At 59.5% G+C, this 18719-nt stretch overlaps 2 protein-coding genes across 4 annotated transcripts in view; one reads left to right on the forward strand and one right to left on the reverse strand.

Annotated features, from left to right (window-relative positions):
* The first annotated feature begins 1341 nt into the window (after positions 1-1341).
* Prr33 (proline rich 33) lies at positions 1342-7293 on the forward strand. Its single transcript, XM_020168764.2, has 2 exons — positions 1342-1484; positions 4957-7293. Exon 2 carries the CDS (start codon positions 4958-4960, stop codon positions 6320-6322), a length of 1365 nt encoding a protein of 454 aa, XP_020024353.1. The 5' UTR covers positions 1342-1484; position 4957; the 3' UTR covers positions 6323-7293.
* The window catches only part of Lsp1 (lymphocyte specific protein 1), a 33596-nt gene continuing 18357 nt past the window's right edge, over positions 3481-18719 (reverse strand). For 2 of the 3 annotated variants that reach the window (XM_020168765.2, XM_020168767.2), the window contains exons 2-11: positions 13229-13366; positions 12144-12314; positions 10309-10459; positions 9936-10028; positions 9688-9731; positions 9447-9528; positions 8466-8600; positions 8062-8139; positions 7833-7935; positions 3481-3887 (exon numbers count right to left, since the gene is read on the reverse strand). In XM_020168765.2, the coding sequence (XP_020024354.1) occupies positions 7846-7935; positions 8062-8139; positions 8466-8600; positions 9447-9528; positions 9688-9731; positions 9936-10028; positions 10309-10459; positions 12144-12314; positions 13229-13366 (982 nt within the window). In that variant the 3' untranslated portion in view covers positions 3481-3887; positions 7833-7845. The remainder of the gene's footprint in view (positions 3888-7832; positions 7936-8061; positions 8140-8465; positions 8601-9446; positions 9529-9687; positions 9732-9935; positions 10029-10308; positions 10460-12143; positions 12315-13228; positions 13367-18719) is intronic. The other variant, XM_074051059.1, reaches the window with a different exon arrangement.

Genomic DNA, 18719 nt, shown 5'->3' on the forward strand with positions numbered 1-18719 from the left:
CAAGCCCTGTAGAAGCCAGGCTTGTTTCTCTGAGTGGACGCTGTTGGATATTCAGAATAAAAGGGAAGGAGAAACCATGGCCTAAGCCTCATGGTTGCTGCCATCCACAGCCTCTTTCTCAGAGGCTGGGGCCTCCCAAGGCCAGGGGCCACACCTTTGTCATTGGTCTGGGGTATTCCTTTTAAAGGTTCTAGACCCTTGAGGTCCTCTTTCTTTCCAGGGACCTGGGCAGGGCTTGACTCTGAGCAGGCCATGCTGTGTGCCTGTGGAGCCTGGGCTATCTTTCCTCAGGACTCCAGGGGGCACCATTCAACCAACAGACTTCTCTTGTGGGCTTCTGATAGCCCCTATTATTGCCAGAGAGACCATGTGCCAGGATGGCCCTGCCTCTAGGGAAACTGAGGCACCAAGTTGAGGGGAGCTCCACTCCCTCACTCCCTGTGGTCTGGACATGGCTGGTGGAGTCCATGCCCAATTTAGGGAGAAAGTTGGTGTCAAGTAGGAGCCATTGCCCAAAGGTAGGGAGAACCGTGGGGGATGCAGACTGGATCCCTGATCTCCAGACTCTTGGGGTTAGGAAAGAGAATGACCTAGCAGGAAGCTCATAACATCTCAGCCCTAGCTCCTGTGTGCCATCGGTTACTCTCAAGCTTTCTGGAAGGCTGTGGTTGACACTTCACCCAACCACTACCAGTTGGAAATGGAGCCAGAGGCTAAAGACAGGCAGGGACGTGCCTGCGGTCACAGGACAAGGGAAGGCCTTCCAGGCTGCTGGCTCTTAGGACAGGGCCCCTCCCCTGCCCACCTCTTCCCTGAGTGTCTGTCCCTGGGAAGCCCCTTGGAGCTGGAGCTGTTGGGCCCTCCTCATCAGAACCTGTGCCACCCCCGTCCACCTGGTCATGCCCTTGGATGGGAGAGAACTTGGCAGGCCCCATCCAACCCAGATGCCTGGCTCGCTCTGATCAGCTCTCTGGTGATGGGGATTGACCGTTGAGCAACTTCTGCAAAGGCCTGAGCTGGCACTTGGGGGCCTCCAAGGCTCTCCCATGATGGTGCCGACTTCCCCTCTCAGGCCTGCTCCCCCGGCTCTGCTCCAGAGACCAGCATACCTCACCCTCAGCTGTAGCTGCACATGGACAGCGAAAAGCAGGGTGGGATAGGGGGAGATTGGTTCAGTGCAGGCCTCATTGGAGCCTGGCCTGGGAACTTCTTGCCCAGGCAGGATGGGGTCTTCAAGGGCCCACAGGCAGGCCTGCCACAGCCTCTGCAGTGGCCCTGCTCGGCCAGCAGGGGAGGGTGGCTGCCTGCTTTGGGAGCCCTGGCCTGTTGGCAGGTATTCTGCAGTGAGGTCAGAGGGACAGCGCAGGTCTTATTCTGGGTAACAGCCACCTCCTCCTCAGGGCACCAGCCCCAAGGTACAATAGGACAGCATAGAGTGGGCACCACTGGGCAGGCTGCTGTCAGCCACCAAGGACCTGAAGCAGGTAATCTACGCCAGGTCCCATCTGGCCTGGCCGGGGGACTGGGTATGGGGAAAAGAGACAGGGCAGAGGACTTCCCTGGCGATCGTGGGGAGTGGGGAACTGGAGACCCTAATGGAGGACAGGGGTAGGGGTGGCCCAGCCTGGATGACGGGGACTGATTTTCACTCAGAAGGAAACCGAGGACCCAGCTTGCAGTGTGTGGGGGGTGTTCTTCAAAGCATGCCAACACTGAGTTGAGCCAGGAGGGGAGGAAGCCCTGTGAGGGGCCTGGCTTCCCAGTCATCTTGGCTCGAGGGATCTATGTGGGTGACCCCCAGGATGGTGAGGTAGGCAGGGGCCCCTTAATCTGGGTCCTAGCCCCCAGCTCCTGTGGCTGCAAGTGGAGGAGCCCCCAAAGCCCGAGCCTTATCCAGTGCCCTGGGATGACCCAGTGTGGCCAGCTCTGCCAGGCCCAGGATAGAAGCAGCTGACATGGCACTTGGGACAGAGCCACTGCCAATCCAGGTGGCAGCTGCTCCATGCCCTGTATGCTCCTCCTGGTTATGCAGGTTCCCAGGCTGGCTCTGTAGGCACCAGGTGTCTCTGCGTGCAGGGCTGCGGCAGGCATCTGGAAGTGGGAAGTATAGCAGCTGGGTCCCCTCAGGCAGGCAGGATGATGGAGGGCTATGCCCCAGAATCCCTAACCAGGTGCTTCCTGGACAGTGCCCCCCGCCCCGATCCTCTTACCCTTGGCAGCAGAGGCTTGCCATCCAGGTTCTGGGCAGGAGGATGGGCACCACAGCAGTATGGGGTAGATTTGCATCTGAAACTCCAGTAGTGCTCTGTGAAACTGGCAGATGGGAGACCCTGGACCCTCATCCTTGAGGTCAGACCAAGGGCTGGGCAGGTCATGGAAGCAAAGCATCATGGGTCCCTCCTGCCTCCCACTGCTCAGTGTATCCACAGTGGTCCTTTGCGAGTGCCCAGCTCTGGGTGCTGCCGTGGACTTTGGGTGACCTCTACTTGCTGCCCTTTCTCGCCATTCCATCTGCCAACTGGGCAGAATGGCAGAGCAGTCCTGCACACTGTCCAGGAGAGAGGTATGGGCGGGAAGCACGGGCCACCCCCTTACTTTGTTGGCTGGCTCTGCTGAGCCTTAACCTTCTTGAGCTGTTCATGTATGTGAGATTATGAAGCCTTCAGAGAGGAGAGGCTCTGAGTGGCTAAGTGGATGGCAAAGTCAAGACTCAATCATCAGGGGTCAAGTAGCTCCAGAAGTGGGGGGCAGCAGGACCCAGTGTCATGCCAAGTGTAGGTCCAGTGAGGGGAGGGAACATCTGGAGAAGATATCCCTCCCTGTCTCTGTCCACTCACCCACTCACTCACTCTTTCTTGTGCATCAATCCTCCCATTCTCTTCCTTCCTTTCTTTCCTCCTCCCCCCTTTCCACCATCCTCTACCCCCCTGCTTACTCATCCATCTGTCTATCTATTAATCCACCACCCACTCATCCAGTCACACTCCATCCATTTGCCCTTCCATTCTTCCAGCTATCTATCCATCATCCATCTTCTGTCCATGTACTTATCCATCTGTCTGTCCATCCATCCATTCATCCACCCACCCATCTCCCTGTCTAGGAAACCATCACTAACACCTCCTGGGTGTTAGAAAGAGCTGCCCCCAAGTCACTCTTGTCCTTAGTGGGCATACAGTGGGGCAAAGACCAGAGTGCACTGGTTCAGGTGCTGTGAAGTTTATATTGGACAAGTCCAGGAGCTGTCATAAATGTTTGAGAAGAATGTAGGCCCCGCCCATCACGGATCTCCAACTTAGGCTACCTTCTCCCTCATATCCTGGGCTCTAGGACTGCACAAGGCCATAGGACAGAACAGAGGGCCTGAAACCAGAGCTGGTGAGCACTGTGCAGTGTGGGGTAGTGTGGTCAACTGATGTGGCCCTTCTGTCCCAGCCAGTCCTCATCACCTCCCCCCATTAGAGAGCACAGGAGAGCCAGTGAGGGGGTGGATACTCAAGGTGCTTTATTACACAAGATGGGGGCTCTGTAAGCAGAGGCAGGGAGAGTTACAGAGTTCAGCACAGGAATCTGCTCGAGTGACCAGCCCTCTTTCTGGCCTTCCTTGGGAGCTGTTGGCCTCTCTAGAGGGTGGTCCTTTTAGATCACTTTTAGCCAGTGGTCAGGTGTCTCTTTCCTCCTCCAGCTGTGAGAGGCAGAGCTGGGGGAGGGGGACGGAGAGTGGGAGGGGAAAAGGTTGGAGGGTCCAGGAGCAAAAGGGGTATTTCAGGGACAAGGGCAGGCCACATTGGTGATGGAAAGCTACTTCTTGGCCAGGGGTGGGGGTGGCATCTGGCTGGAGTCTCCCCTGGGAATGGGAGACTCTCCTTTGCACCGGTGACCTGCACCTGCAAAGAACAAGCATGGGCACAGAAGCATTATCAGGCTGTGTCCTGCACAGCCTTGACCCTCTGCTCCCCTCCATGACACAGGTGTCTCTGGTGGCCACCCAGGCCTGACCACACTCCTTTCTCCAATCAGGAGATATTCTGCCAAGCAGCCCCCTGGGAGACCTGTTTTCTGAGATGAACTCTGGTGCCCTAGGCTTGGGCACTGCCCACCACCCTGACTGTCCCCCAGAGCCAAACTTGGCCCCCCTAGAGGTGGTCAGCATCTGAGAGCAGTGAGCCCAGAGCAGACCCCTCCTGGCCTCTCCCAGCTCCTGCCTCAGCAGCGCCACCCCCAACCGCAGCCCTAGGTCTCCTTCCTCCCCAAACCAGACGGCCTCCGGCTCAGCCCAAATGCCATTTGTCAACGTCCTTGCAAACACGCGGCGCCCAGAAACCAAGGCGGGTGGCTTGGCCAGGACCACCCCAGCCAGAAGGTCTGCGGGAATATCCCATTTAGCATAGCTCAGCAAAAATTGCTCCCACCTTCCGGCCAGTCTACCTCTGATGATGCAGCCTCAGCTTTCCCTGGGTCTTTTGGCCGCCACTCCTCACCACTGGCTCACAGCGGACGGACGCGCTTGTGGTCAGGCCGGCGACGGCATGGCGCCCCTCACGTGTCTGCGGGCAAGCCTACTCTTCCTGTCCTCGGCTGCGGCCGGCAGCTATCCAGGCACAAGCATCCCACTCAGAGCTCGCCAGTGGTCTCCTGCCCCCATCCTGCATGGATCTGTGTCCTGGGCCAGTTTATACACATCAGTGAGCCAGCTTTGTGTGCAGGGCCAGTACCGAGGACAGAGCCCTGGAGTTGCCCATGGAGTGACGGTGGGCTGACATCCACCCTGGGTATGGTGAGGTTGATGCACAAGCTTAGAAGGCCCCTGGAAGGTTTGGGGCCAGGAGGAGGGCTTCTAACAGCCAGGCTCCTACAACCTCCCAACCTCCCTAAACAATGGGGGACCATCTGCCTCCACCCATGGGGAGGGCAGGGTGGCCAGGCTAACTGCTGTTCCCTCCTCCTCCAATGCAGGATGCTCATCTCAGGCACCTCAATACCCCTGATGGCAGGCGGCCTGGGCACCAAGGGGCCCCCTGGGCCCCCTCCACCTCTGTTGCCCAAGCCAGGAAAAGACAACCTACGGCTGCAAAAGCTTCTGAGGAAAGCTGCCCAGAAGAAGATGGCAGGGGCTGCCCCTGCCCCACCAGGGGCCTTCCGCACCTCCCTCTCCCCAGTGAGTGAGGCCAGCCATGACCTGGAGACTGCAGCCCCGCGTGCCACCGAGGTCCCGTGTTCTGCCAAGGCCCCATGCGTGGCAGCCCCCCTGCCCTGTTCCTTGCCTACTCCAGTCATCCACCACGTGGCTTCGCCTCTGCAGAGGTCCACGTTTTCCTTCAGCCTCACTCAACGCAGGGCCCTAGCTGCTCACTTCAAGGTACCTTCAAGCCTGGAAGCCCTGGACTCAGAACCTGTCCGGGCCCCCAGTGGCTTCGCTCCTGTATCAGTCCCTGCAGCAAGGAGCACCCATATCACCCAAGTGCATATCCAACTAGCACCATCCCCACATGCTGGGACTCCTGAGCCTCCCAGGATGGCCCTGCCTGGCAGCCCGAGCAACCAGGATGGAGACACAAGCCCACGTACCCCCAGTACCCAGCCCCTGATCCCAGTGGTCCACATTCGCCCCCTGCCGACTGGGGCCCAGGTAGCCAGTCCTGGGCCCGAGGAGACCCCCAAAGCAAGGCTGCTACCTAGCTTCCAGACCTCAGTGTCCAAAGAGGCTGGCATCAGGGTGGTGGTGCCTATAGCTCCCACCTACCGCTCACCCAGACCCTCGCCTTACAGCCCAGCCCCTATGGTTCCCGAAACTGAGCGCCTGGAGGAGCCACTCCGGGCCGGCCCTGCCTCGGAGGTTGAACGTGTCTCCAGCTCCCTGGGATCCTCACTCCCCGCTCCACCCTTGGGCTCCCACACTTGCCCTGCCCCCAAAGTCGCACCCAAGCCCCAGGTCAGCGGCTGGACACGCCTCAAGAAGCAGCTGATGGAAGAGGCTGAGCAGCCCCCATTCCCTGGGCCAGAGCTGAGCCTGGAGCCCACACAGACAGAGGGGTCCACCCTGGCCAGGCCCCAGCCTCCTGCCTCCCGGGCCTCCAGAATGTGGAATGCAGTACTACACCGCATGTCAGTGGCTGAATCCCATGACTGCCCAGTGGGCCGCAGAGATGGGGAGCATCCCCTGGCCAGCCTTGGCCGCCTGCCTTTCCTGTACCGGCCTCGCTTCAATGCCCGAAAGCTGCAGGAGGCCGCCCGGCCCCCTCCCACACTCCACTCCATCCTAGAGCTGAGCCCCCAGCCCAAGAACTTCAACCGGACAGCAGCTGGCTGGAGGCTCCAGTGAAGTGGCCAGAGAGGGCCCCTAGGACCCAGGGTAATGGGGTGGACAGAAGACAGATTGAGGCTAGAGCAGGGAGGCCATGACAGGCAAAAGTGCAGTGAGGTACAGGGGCAGGTGGGTGTGGAGCCAGGGCACCTGGGTGCTGAGTGGAGCCTGTTGGTTGGGGGCAGGCCAGGAGTCAGGAGCAGGAAGGAAAGTCAGAGAGGTGAATGAAGCAGGGAGCATGGGGAGGATGCATGTGGGAGGAGCAGTTGGTGGTATGGAGAGGACGGGGACAGTCTCCATCAATGTACCATGGGAGCTTGAGGATGATAGGACAGACACAGGTCTGCAACGTGGCCAGGTAGGGTCTCATTGACCTGCCTGTGTCTCCTCACAGCCAGGCCGGCTGTCCCCTCTCTTTTGCTGTCAAAGCCAAGAGGACAGATTCCATCCTATAGGGTGAGAACGGTGGCCAGAGAGTGGTGGCCAAGTCTGATGGATGGCAGAGGCTAGACCTAAGGCAGGGTATAAAAAGGGGGCCCAGGGTAGTGGGAGCTGGCACAGGAGAGAGTGTTGAGAGGAAGGTAGGAAGGGCTGACCAGACAGGGGAAGAGGGCTAGCATGGCCCCATCTGCTCCTCCCATGCTTCCTTGCCTGGGCTGCTGTCTACAGGACTTTCTGAGGAGAAAGAGTGGCAGGGGCCTGTGCTGGACAAGGCCAGGCTTCCAGGACTGGATGAGGAGGGGCGTCCTCAGCACTGGGCTAGGAGAGGAGAAGCTGGGACCCAGGCAGGAGCGCTGAGGTGGCCTTACACTCAGCCAGACTCTGACAGGCCAGCAGCCACAAGGAGAGGGACGCAGAGGTTCTAGGAGAAACCTCCAGTCCCAGACTCAGCATGGGGAGAAAGCAGGGGACAGGGCAGCTGCCCCACTTGGGATATGATGGGTGTTTTGGATGGAGCCTGGGACCAAGGTCACTAATAAATACTGTCTAACCACAGGGTGTCATCTCTGTCTTTACCACAGGATGGGGAGGGCAGCAGAAGCTTCCAGTTGCCCTCAGTCAGGATAGTAGGGTCAGACCTAGGTTCCAGCCCCTTTTCAGGCCCTCACCCTCAGCCTTCCAATGTGCAAGGAGACCATGCTCCCAGGGTTCTGCTTCTCTTCATCTCCTCTAACACTGACCCTGCAGTGGCTGGACTGCCCCAGTTTCCCTGGCAAGCTCCACTGGGCATAGTAGGACTCCACAGAGGGAGCGTTGAGCTTCCCACAAGTGGTGGCTGAGCCAGCCTGGCCTAGTGAGAGGGTCAGAGCTCCAGGCTGGTGTGAGGTAGGGGGACCAAGTCTGCCCAGGCCCAGGAAGACTGAGCTGGGTCTGGGATGAAGCCAGCTTTGAGGCCAGGCCTTTGGCCTACAGGGCCTAGCTTTGCAGCCCAAGACATGGTTGACGAGCCCTGTCTATGCTGCCATGTTTCCAAGACAGTGCATCTTATGTACAATGTGTTGTGTTCTGGTCACTGCCCCAGACTCACCGAGATGGGTGGCCTAGGGCACTGAGCCCTCATCCACAAGCACTTTCTCATACTTCCCATGTCCAGTGGCCACAAACTTGTATCTCTTCCCAGATGGAGTGCTCTGTTGAGGAAGGAGAGCAAGAGTCAAGCTGTGAGAGGGAGATAGTGCAAGCTACAGGAGCCCTTCCAGATGTAGGGCAGCCCCTCTTTGCCCACCACAGCTTGCACCCAGTACATTGAAATCTACCTTGACTGTGGATGAGGTCTTAGAGCCTCCTCTCTGTTCCCAGAGACTTTTCTTGCTCATATCTCCAGCAACAATATCCTGGGGTCAGAAGAGGAAGCTGTCATGAGGCAGATCCTGGCCGTGAAAGCCCCAGGCCCTTCACTTTTGCCTGGCTGGGAGATGGGGAGCCTGTCCATCTCGCCTTTGAGTGAAACTCAGGAAAGACTCAGGGAAGGAGAGAAGGCGCTGTGCCCGCTTGGTTGGCTTTCTCCATCAGCCTTCCACCATGCTCTCAAACACCCCAGTGCTCCCTCCACCCATATTTCACCTTGGATGTCCCACACGCGTTTTCCAAGAGAGGCCATGGCAGCTAACCTCCCAGGCTCCAACTTCCCAGCCCAACCCTACCCAGGGAGTGGCCCTACCTTGCAGGAGGGGGTCTTGGTAGCAGACTGAGTCTGTACTTCTCCTGTCTCCCACAGACTCTTGGTACTGGCCACGGCCATACTGGGTAGCTCTATGGAGGCCTGGCGGGACAGCTTGGGGGTCCGACCAGCAGACTGCAGAAGAGATAGCCCCAGAACAGCTATCATAGTAAACAGCCACCATGGGGCCATCAAAGTGTCCCCTGGAGCCCCTATTCATCTTTGTATTTTCCCCGGGAGGGTTTCCCAATGCAAGGGTGGAGACAGGTACGCTGGACAAATGTGCTGTCCTTCACTCAGTGCACCTGTGGAAGCCCCCTCCCCCAGTTCTGAAGAGGACAGCGATTTGATGGTACACTTGTTTGTGGAGTCTGTCTCCATGCTGCGTGGCACAAGGCTGGAGCTGCACCAAGTGCATGGAGGAGCTGTGGTTGGAGGGTGTGAGTTAGATGGAGGAGGGCGTTGGTAGGATGGAGGGATATTGGATGGAGGGGTGGTGGTTGGGTGGAGGGATGGATTTGGATAAAGGAGCATTGGCAGGATAGATGGAGGGGCATCGTGAATGGAGGGGTGTTGGTTAGAACGAGAGGTGTGAGGTAGAGTAAAAAGAACAGGTTGGGTGCAGAGGCAGTAGTTGAATGTTGGGCGAGGGCTGGGTGGATGGTGCTAATTGAATAGAGGGAGCATTGCTGGATAGAGGTAGACACGGGGACCCTGTGGGCTTTGGTCAGATTGAGGAAGTGCTGGTTTATGGAGGCATGCTATGCGGATAGAGGCACTGATTGGCTGGATGGAGGATATGGCTGGAATGAAGGTGTGGGCTAGGTGTGGAGGAGGGAGTATTGGTTGGATTGGATGGACGTGGTTGAACGGAGGGGTGCTGATCAGATGGAGCGAGTATTGTTTAGGTAGATGGGTGGTTGGTGGAATGGGGATGGTGCACAGATGAGGAGGATGGGCCTCACAGGGGACTGAGCACACCTCGGTGGCCTGGGTGTACTGCTGCAGACGCTCGTCGATCTTGGAGATGGGCAAGGCTGGCTGGGACTTCTTCACACTGTTGCTAAAGGGTAGAAGACGAGTTGAGCCTCGTGCCTCCCTATTATTGTGCTCCCAACTCACCCTGAACCCCTCCCAGAGCCCTCCAAGGTCCCAGACCTCCATGCCTTGGCTGCTCTCCTCAACCTTGTCTTGCAGAATGCTGGCAAGCAGACAGACCTACCTCTTCTTTATGGAGCGGTTCAGGCACTCAGTCCGGTCAGCTAGCTATATAGGGCAGACAGAGGTGTGGGCCATAGGCAGCCACAGCAAGGCCCACACTCCAGCCCCCAATGACCCCACCCATCTATCCAGCCACCCACTTCCCTGCCACAGGGGTTTATAGGGTACCAAGCCTTGGGTAGGGGAGGAAGCAGCGTGGAGGCACAAGCCTGAGAGAGGGAGGAGGGGGAGGTGTAGGGCTTGACCTACTTTGGCGGTGGGGCTCAGGGGAGGAGAACTGAGTTCAGCAGACCCCTCCAAGACCAAGGGGCTGGGTGTCCTGGGCTGTTCACCTGTCTGGTCCTAGGAAGAGGAAAGCCAGATGACTTAGGTGAAACTTCCTTGCACCCTCTTGTCCCCACCCAGGGCCTGTCGGCTTGGCCTCTGTCCTCTCCGTGTCTGGCCCTGCACACTGGGCAGGATCATAGGAGGAACTTGCCACAGGACCACCTAGAATGTGGCCAGGGAGGGCAGGAGGCCCTGGACGCTCCAGGTCAGTCCACAAGGCCTACAGAGTGATGTGGGAAGAAAGCAGATCCAGCCCAGGAGTGGGGTGTTGTACAGACTCCTGGGGAGCCCTCACCTCTTCTGCCTCCCCGGGCCCTGCCATCCCCAGGGAGCCCCCAACAGCCTCCTCGGGGCTGGGCCCCTCCTGGCTCAGGTGCAGCTCCTCCAGGTGGCCTTGGGTTGGGTGCACTCCGTCACTGTCATTTTCACAGGCATGCTGACTGGGCCTATGGAGTAGAAAGGGAGGCAATGCTAATCAAGGGCTCTTTGATTGCTTGCTTTCAGTCCCTTCCCAGTTACAAGCCTTAGTCTCCTCCTCTTTAAAACAAGGGCAGGCGATTCCTGAGGCCCCAGCTTCTCTGGGGAAGGAGGCCCAGCAACCTTAGAACGAGCTGTACCTCGGTACTGAGGCCCCTTTGAGAACAGCAGCCACTGTCTGGTCCCCACTTGGTGCAGAGCCACCCAGGCACCAAGGCTGCAACCACCTCTGGGTGAAGCCAGCCTCCAGAGCCTGCCCATGGCCTCGCTGCTGGCCTGACCGCCTGCCTGGGCCACTGCTCCATGTGTGGGCAAATGGGTTAGTGGAACAGGCCTTGGAGGAGAGGAAGGTGGGTGTCCCGATGGACAAGAGGTGAGGGCAGGGTCTGCATCAGTGAGGAGAGGGCTGTGGGAAGGGGAGGGAGGCAGCCAGCCAGCAACCAGGCACAGCTCTGCATTTGAGCGGGACTGAGCCTGGAGGAGAAGATGGTAACTTTTCTCATTTTCCATGATTTCAGGCCCCTTGGTGTATGTGCCAGCCAAGACCCAGACCCACCACCCAAGGTGGGCTGGAGTCTGAGCCAGCAGCAGCCACACAGAGGGGTCATTCAGGAGCTGTCTGCCGCACAGCCAGGCAGGTGTGGGGGTGGGGTGGAGGCGGCACGCCAGGCTCTACCAGAAGAACAAAAGTGCCCCCTGCTGTTGGGTGGGAGAATGGTTCGAGCCTCAGGCAGGGTTGCAGCTGCCCTGACTCAAGACACACAGTAAGGGAAACTGAGGCTGGCAGTGGGCAAGCCAGGACCAGGACTTGGGACAGGCAGGTGGCTCTTGGATTTGGGAGCTGGTCATGGGATGAAAAATGGAGATCACATATGGGAGAGAGCTGAGCAGGCACTCCTGCTGGCCTAGGGGCCTCCGAGGGGCCCAGAGGGCTGGATTAGGGCGGGTGGACAGCCCAGCCTTGGTCTCTGACTCATTCCAGGCAATGGGGCCCTAAACCCCAAACCTGGACCTCTGAATAGGCCCACACTGCTCAGGCCTATCTGTCCTCAGGCATGGCCCTAGACTGGGGGAGGGCGAGATGAGGCTTAGGGAGCAGTCCCCTATCTGCAGGGGAGCTTTGGGCTCCCACCTGCCCCAATTCAGACAAGCACACACGTCCACACATCTGGAAAGAGTGCCCCCCACCTCTCAAGCCGGCTCACAGGCACACATCTGGAAATACCTGTTCCCCTTCGTGGGAATGGAGATCAGCCAGCCCCCAGGGAGGGAGGGGCGGCAGCCTCAGCTACAGAGTCTGCATTACGTAAGTGGGTTGCAGCTGCGTGCTGATGTGGCAAACCCCCCCCAACCCCAAGCCGGCCACAGCTGGTCTGGATGGGGCCCAGGGACCCTGGGGAGCCCAGGAATGAAATTTCCTCACCGCCCTCTCCTTGCAGCCCCCTTGCAGGCCGCCCTACCGTCTAGCTCCCTTCCTTCCTTCCTCCCTCCCTCCCTCCCTCCCTTATCCCCTTCAGCAGTCACTGGGCATTTGGGGGGCCCTAATAGGAAAGGGGGAGCAGAGACCAATGCTTAGGCACAGGATGGGGGCTCAGGGAGAGCCAGAACCTTGCCCATGGCCTCACCTCCAAGCCTTGACCCCCCCCCACTTGCCTGTCCTGTGCCTGTCCTCCTTCTGGACTCTCACTCAGAGGGGGCTCGCCACCATCCACAGTCCCCTCCTCGGTCCCCCAGTTCTGCCGCCTCTGCTCTGGCTTCTGGGACCATTCACCAAAACCCTCGTCCTCATCCACTTCAGGGCCTTCTGAGGGCTTCAGGCTGAGGCTGAAGGGGCAGTGACAGGGCATGTTTTAGAGCCATCCCTCCCCACCCTGCCCAAGCTTCAGCCCTAGCCCCATGCCCCCTCCCTTGCTTCCCTCCTCAGACCCTGGGTTCCAAGTGTGGGAGACCCTAACTGCCTCAGAGGGGCTTCCCATAGCTAGGCTGTGCCCCCACCATCAGTTTGGGGTTTCCCAAGGGTAGGGCTATGCCTTCCCTATCAGTCTGGGACTCCCCAAAGCTACTCTGGTCCCCAGGGTCCTTCCCTGAATCCTATCCCCACAGGCTTTCCCACTTAGCACCGTGAGCTACTCAGTAGAAGGGGCTGGGGGCTAGGAAGGTACTGGGGTGGCCCAGGACCTAGCTGAGGGGCCATGACCCCTACAGCACCCCACCCTGCCTGAAGCTGCTGACTCGGAGAAAATGGAACAAAGCTGGGCCAGGAGGAAGAGGAGCATTATTGGAAAAACAGCCCAGCCCAGCCACGGAGGCCTCCTGGGCCTGGGGAGGAAACGAGCCGGCCCGTGGCCGCCAACTTGGATGTGGCCTCTGTGAGTCACCGGCAGTCAGGAACTTGGGCGGGGGGCTCCGGGGAAAGGGCCCCAAGGCTGGGGTCAGGATGGGTCCAAGTAAGGGCTGGGTCCAGGCAGGGTGTCCAGAACCTGAGTCAGAGCCCCTAGAGGCTAGCTGGGAGGGGGTGGCCTCACGTGGCTCTGTGGACCCTCTGACCCGTTAGGCATCCGTTGGACAGGGTCACCTGAGGCTGTTGACCACTCTTGCCCTGGAAGCACTGCCTGCTCCCAGGTTGACCCCCTCCTCCAACTCTTGCATTGGGACCCCAATCCCAGGGCCTGACCCCCAGCATCTCCCTCTCCTCAAGCCCTGCACTGCAGGAAACAGGTCCAGGGTCCACAGCCTACAGCGCCTCCTGCTCCGGCAGCTCTGGAGAATGGCTGCCTTCTTCCTGGTCCTGGGCCTGCAGCTGCCTGTCTCTCTCCCGCCGACGCTGCTCACGGGCTGCCTCCTCTTTGTCCTCCACACTCCACTCAGTGGTGAGCCTGTGGGAACCCGGAGTGACAGTCAGACTGAGACAAGGTGCTATGCCCTTGGACATAGTCCAAGACCTCAGTCCAGACCTCAGTTTACCTTAAAAGAGAGGTCTCACATAAACAGTTGAGAAGGTGCCTCTGGCCTGCGTGGAGCACCCAGGCCACACGTCTGGGCACTCGTGTGCAGGAATGGGGGGACTCCAACGTGCAGTCCGGCCTGAAGAGACCCAAGGCAAGGACCAGAGGCCAACTGTCCCTTCCCACCAGCCACCTCCTTGGACATACCCTGTGCCAGTAGCTGGAGGAGAGATGCTTTGCTCCATGCAGAAACCCAGGAGGGGTCAAGCATCCAGAGACAGCACTGGCATGGCCACCTGAGGCCATGCAGCCTTAGTCAACAATACTGCCAGACAAGTAGCCCAGCGGCCACCCCCATCCATTTGACTGGAGCACTGCTCCCCAAGAATGGCATGTTGGGAGAGAATGACTGAAACAAGGTCCAAGGATGAAGGTGCCCGAACCTGGCTGGGCACTTCCTGCTGCCATCACCAGCCCTTTCTCATCTCTGCCTTGCCCTAGTCCAGACCATAGCCAGGGGACTCCACGGGGCATCACCCTCATCTCAGGGCTCTCTGTAGGGTATCTCTGGGCTGTTTCAAAGGTGGGGAAGCTGAGACCAGGGAAAGCTATTTCTTCCAGGCCCTTCTGGGTCCCTCACCTCAGGCTAGGGGTCAGTCGGGAAGGCACAGGTTGGTCTGGGCCTGGGGATCTAGCATCCCAGCCCAGCAGATCCTGGGCTAATGGTGTCCTGCAGGCACCACAGGTCCCAACCAACCCAGACCCCCTTCGGGGTCTAGCTCATCTGGAGCTGAGACGGAGAGTCCAGAGTCTCTGCTTCTACCAAGGCTCACTGCTCCAGGCCCAGGGTCAGGGGGAGTCCAGGCCAGATTCTGTGCAGGGGACTGGGTCTCCATGCCGGGGTCTCGGTCCTTCCCAGCCAGTGTCCGTCAAATGACCCCACAGCCCGCTCCCCTCTGGGCCTCAAGTCCCCTGGCCAAGCGGCCCTGCCAGTACATGATCTAATCTCCCCAGGTCTCCCCTAAGCCTGTCAGACGAAAGCCAGGCCTCTCCACAGGCTCCAACGCACAGCTTGCTCCCCCCACCGCGGCCGCATGGGACTTCAGCCACGCAACCCGACCGCCCACTCCTGCCTCCGCACCCCCGAACTGCCTGCCTCAGCCAGCCTCGGAAGGGCCTTCAACCCCCACTGGAGGAAGCCCCTTAATTCCCCACACCTGGCTCCCATCACCAGCAGATGAAGGCCAGCCTCCTGGCTGCACGGCCTCGCAGGCTGGGGGCTGCTAGGCCCCATTCTACCTGGGGAGAAAGAACTCTATGTTCTTGGGGACCAGGTCCTTCTTTGCACCCATGCACATCAGCAGCCCCCCAAATGGGCATCGGGACAGAGTAGAGTAGAAAGAAGTTGTCCCCTGTCCCCACCTGGAGCAGCCCCCCACCCCAAAGACCACACAAGGGAAGGATTTGTTCCCACTTCCAAGTCTGTGTACACACGAGTGTGTGTGCGTCTGTCTGCACGTGTTTGCACAAGTTCTTGTGGATGAGTGCACGAGGGTATGCGTGCGTGTGCCCAGGTGGGTGTGTGAGCCTGAGCCTGGGTTGCAGGATTGACCCTCAATTCCTCTTTGGGGAGGACTCGGGGTCTGCCCTGAGGCATCACTCTGAATTCGACCAGGGCTTCACCCCTGCTCCTCAGCGCCCCCCACCACAGGATGGAGCCTCAGTTCCTCCTTGGGGCAGAACCCAGGATCTCCTCTGTGGCATCGTTCTCTGAACCAGATCGGGACCTCACTTCTGCTCCTCAGAGCCCCCCACCAGGCCTAGAAGAGCCTCCACGAGCAAACCCCTCGGGCCCACTCCTGGGGTTGTGAATCCAGAACACAGCAGCCCACAACAACATGCAAAGGCCACAGAGGTGGCCGGGCTCGGCTTGCCGTGAGCACCGGAATCTGTAGATGACACACCTGGACAAGGAGGGCACGCACACATAGACCTCTATGTGCTCACGTGGGTGCACACATGCCCACACGTGCACACACGGACATCCTAAAGCATGTGCAGACAAGGCTTGGGAACAGGGGCTCACAAAATGACAGGTCCCATCCCCCTCCAAGGCTCCCTCTGGGGGTGCCCCTGCCTCACTATTTACTGTTTTCCTCGACATCACCCCGACAACGTGGTGCCTGGCTGGAGACCAAGGTGTGTTTTCTGGGAACATAATCTCTGTGGAGCACTTCCCTTTTGCCCTCAGCCCCCCTGGACACGGGGCTTGGGGACAGTGGGGGTTCTGGGTAGGGGTCTTCAAATGCCTTCCCACTACCCCCATGCTGGGGAGAAATCCATGCTGGCCCCAGCTCCTGACCCAGCAGCTGAGGACGAGGAGGCCTCTGGGCCCCTTTCCCCTGCCTCCTCCCTTCCCGCCTGCCTGCCCCAGGATGTGAGTAATTGCGGCCCCCTCCCCATGACCTCACCCCCTCACTATTCCACAGCTGGGCTCCGTTCTGGGAACTGAAAGGGGGCGGCTCTCCTGGGGTGGGGTGGGGGCCTCTGGCCTGGGAAAGGCGCCCCCCGGCCAGCGGCCCAGACCCCTTGGCACGCTTGCTGGAGCTGTCAGAACTCTGGCGATGGCCGCCCCGCCCGCAGCCCCGGCCAGCGAGCAAGCCCAGCTGCAAGGGATTTGGTGTTCCTACACAACGCAATCAGGCCATTTCCTGTGTCTGTTCTGGCTCTGAGGCCCAGGGCTCAGCCCGTGGGGCCAGGAGTGGGGCCCTGTCACCCCCTACCGTCCTAGGGTCCACCCCAGGGCTTGGGCCACACCCAGGTACACCAGCCATACACAGACCCCATTCTGAATGAGGCTCCCCATTCTGAGCAGGGTTCCCCCCAGACCAAGATATGCCACAGCCACATGGCTGCCTGGCACACACCAGCTCAGGGGCCCTGCTCCTCTTCTCCTTCCTCTGCAGCCCCCTGGTCCTGCTGCCCAGACCCCACTGAGAGCCAGTGCTACCCATCCCAGGCCAGGCCCTCCTAGCTACCCACCCTCTTCCTTCCATGGACAGTTCCAGAAGGGGCAGCAGGCCTCGGTCTCCGTCCCAACTCTGCCCCCTGCAGGCGGCTCCCATGGCTGCCCCTTTCATCCAGCTTGAGCCTAAAGGTCAGGCAGTTAGTTCCCAGTGCTGGGGAAATGGAGCCCCACACTGGAGGGCTGGGGCCAAGGTCAGGATGGTGGTGAGTGGTAGAGGGACTTTCTTCAGGCCACAAGGGACCCTCTCAACCCAAAGGGCACCACAGGGCTGGAGCCAGGGAGCTGGCTGGTGGCCCCATCACAAGCAACTGGCCTGGGGCTCTCTGGAACCAAGATCTTTATTGCTCCCCTGAATGCAGGAGTGTCCAGGCTTGACCAACCACCTGGACACTTGCCCCTGAGTGACTACAGGGCCCCTGGGAAAAGGCACAGAGCATGGAGAAAACGGTTCCATGTGTGGACTTCCAGAGGCTGGTGGGACAGCAAGTGCCCCCACCCACGGCACACACCGGCAGGCCTCTGAGGGCAGAAGCCTGGGTCCATTCTTCATGGCAGCCGGAGGCTAGCACCCATTTGGGGCACCATTCACAAGGACTGCCGTCAATAGGTTCTTTGGTCATTCGATGCAGGGGTCCTTTCCTGGGGGACAGGCCAGGGAGGGGCATAGGTGTGTGCCGCCCAGCGGTCACTCATCCTTGAAGAGGCAGCTATGAGAGCTGAGCCAAGAGAACAGACAGCCCTGGGCCAGCAGGTGGGAGCTGGGTGGGGCAGGCAGGAGGGCATGTGATCTCTGTGCCTGGGCTGGGGAGAGAACACACAGGAACCCTTCCTACCCCACACCCCCACCTGGCTTTGGGCCAGCCCACCTTCTGGGCTGGGCCTCCCTTCCTCGCCTTCCTGGGTGTGTCCATGCCCTGCTAGGTATGGACAGATGGGGTGACCTCTTCCTGTTGTCACAGGTCAGTGAATGAGGGGGGCGAGACCCTGGCCCTCCTGATCAAGGAAGCCTGGTGATGAGTTGTCTCTGGGCAGAGGTTATCCAGGAAGCCAGAGCCGGCAAAGCCCACAGGGTAGCCCAGTGGCCCCTTGAATGAGTGGACATAACCAGATTTGTATCCTACTAGGAAGCCCAGAGGAGTGGGGCGGTGGGGGGAACACAACTCGGAGTACAGATGGAGGCAAGAGGGAGTAGGAGGGAGAAGCTATGGTCTGGGCTATGCTTGGAATGGGGTATAGTGCAGTGGACCCCTAGAATGGAGAAGACACTGAGGAGACATTGTGTCAAGCCTGGGCATACAGTATGGGCACGGGGGGCCTCCTAGAGATGGCCAGGACTCCCAAGTCCTTGATGCAAAACTTCTGAAGGATCTAGGGCAGCGACCTCAGCCTACTGGAGGTGACCGAGGGGAATTGGGCTGAGAAGGCAGGGGAAGCGACACCACGCTCCCCTGGCTGGCATGGTCCTCAGATCCCCCTGAGGCCAGTGCTGCCCCTCCCCAGGAGGAGCACTGCTGGGCAGATATTTGTTCCACCATGGATGGCATGTGTGCCCCAGCAGGAAGAAGAGCAAAGGTATTAAAACCAGGTGCCCAGCCTGCCTCCTCCCCTCACTAGCAGCCCCTCTGGGCCTCAGTGTCCCCATCTATAAGGACCAAAGGAGCCACTCAAGCCAAGTCTCAGCGTACTCATCTGCACAATGAACAAAGGCCAGCTACTCTTTGTGACTTCGTATTCCTGTAAGGGACAGTTCTGAAGGCCACAACAGCAAGGTCTTGGGGCAGGTCTTGGGGGATCACAAGGTGCAGAGGGTCTGGCTGGGGCTATGGGAGACACAGAAGGTTCTGAGCAAAGAGGGGAGATGCTCAGAGATGTGCAGAGCTGACAGCCTCCGGCTTCCCTGTGGACAGCAGACAAGAGGGAGACCAGAGCTAGTAGGGGACCTGTTGCTATCCTTGGGGTGACCCCGAATAAGGTCCTGGGCTAGGTGGTTGAAAGCTGCAGAGCCAGGCTGGACTTGCCCTGTGTCCTTGCCCCCCCTGAGAAGGAGATACCACGCCAGGTCTTAGGAGGCTGGTGTAGTAGGCAGCCTGGGGCTATACCTCACACGGGGGAGCATGGTTCAGTGCCTGGAGGGAGCCCAGCCTCAGGGGAAGGGGGAGACAGGGACGGTGGCAGAGTTAAGGCCTTGGCCTCCCTGACTCCTCTTGTAGGTAACAAGACCCCACGCCAAGCAGTGAAATGGAACCAACGGCCCAG

This window comes from Castor canadensis, chromosome 1 (assembly GCF_047511655.1).
Source record: "Castor canadensis chromosome 1, mCasCan1.hap1v2, whole genome shotgun sequence".
Lineage (NCBI taxonomy): Eukaryota > Metazoa > Chordata > Mammalia > Rodentia > Castoridae > Castor > Castor canadensis.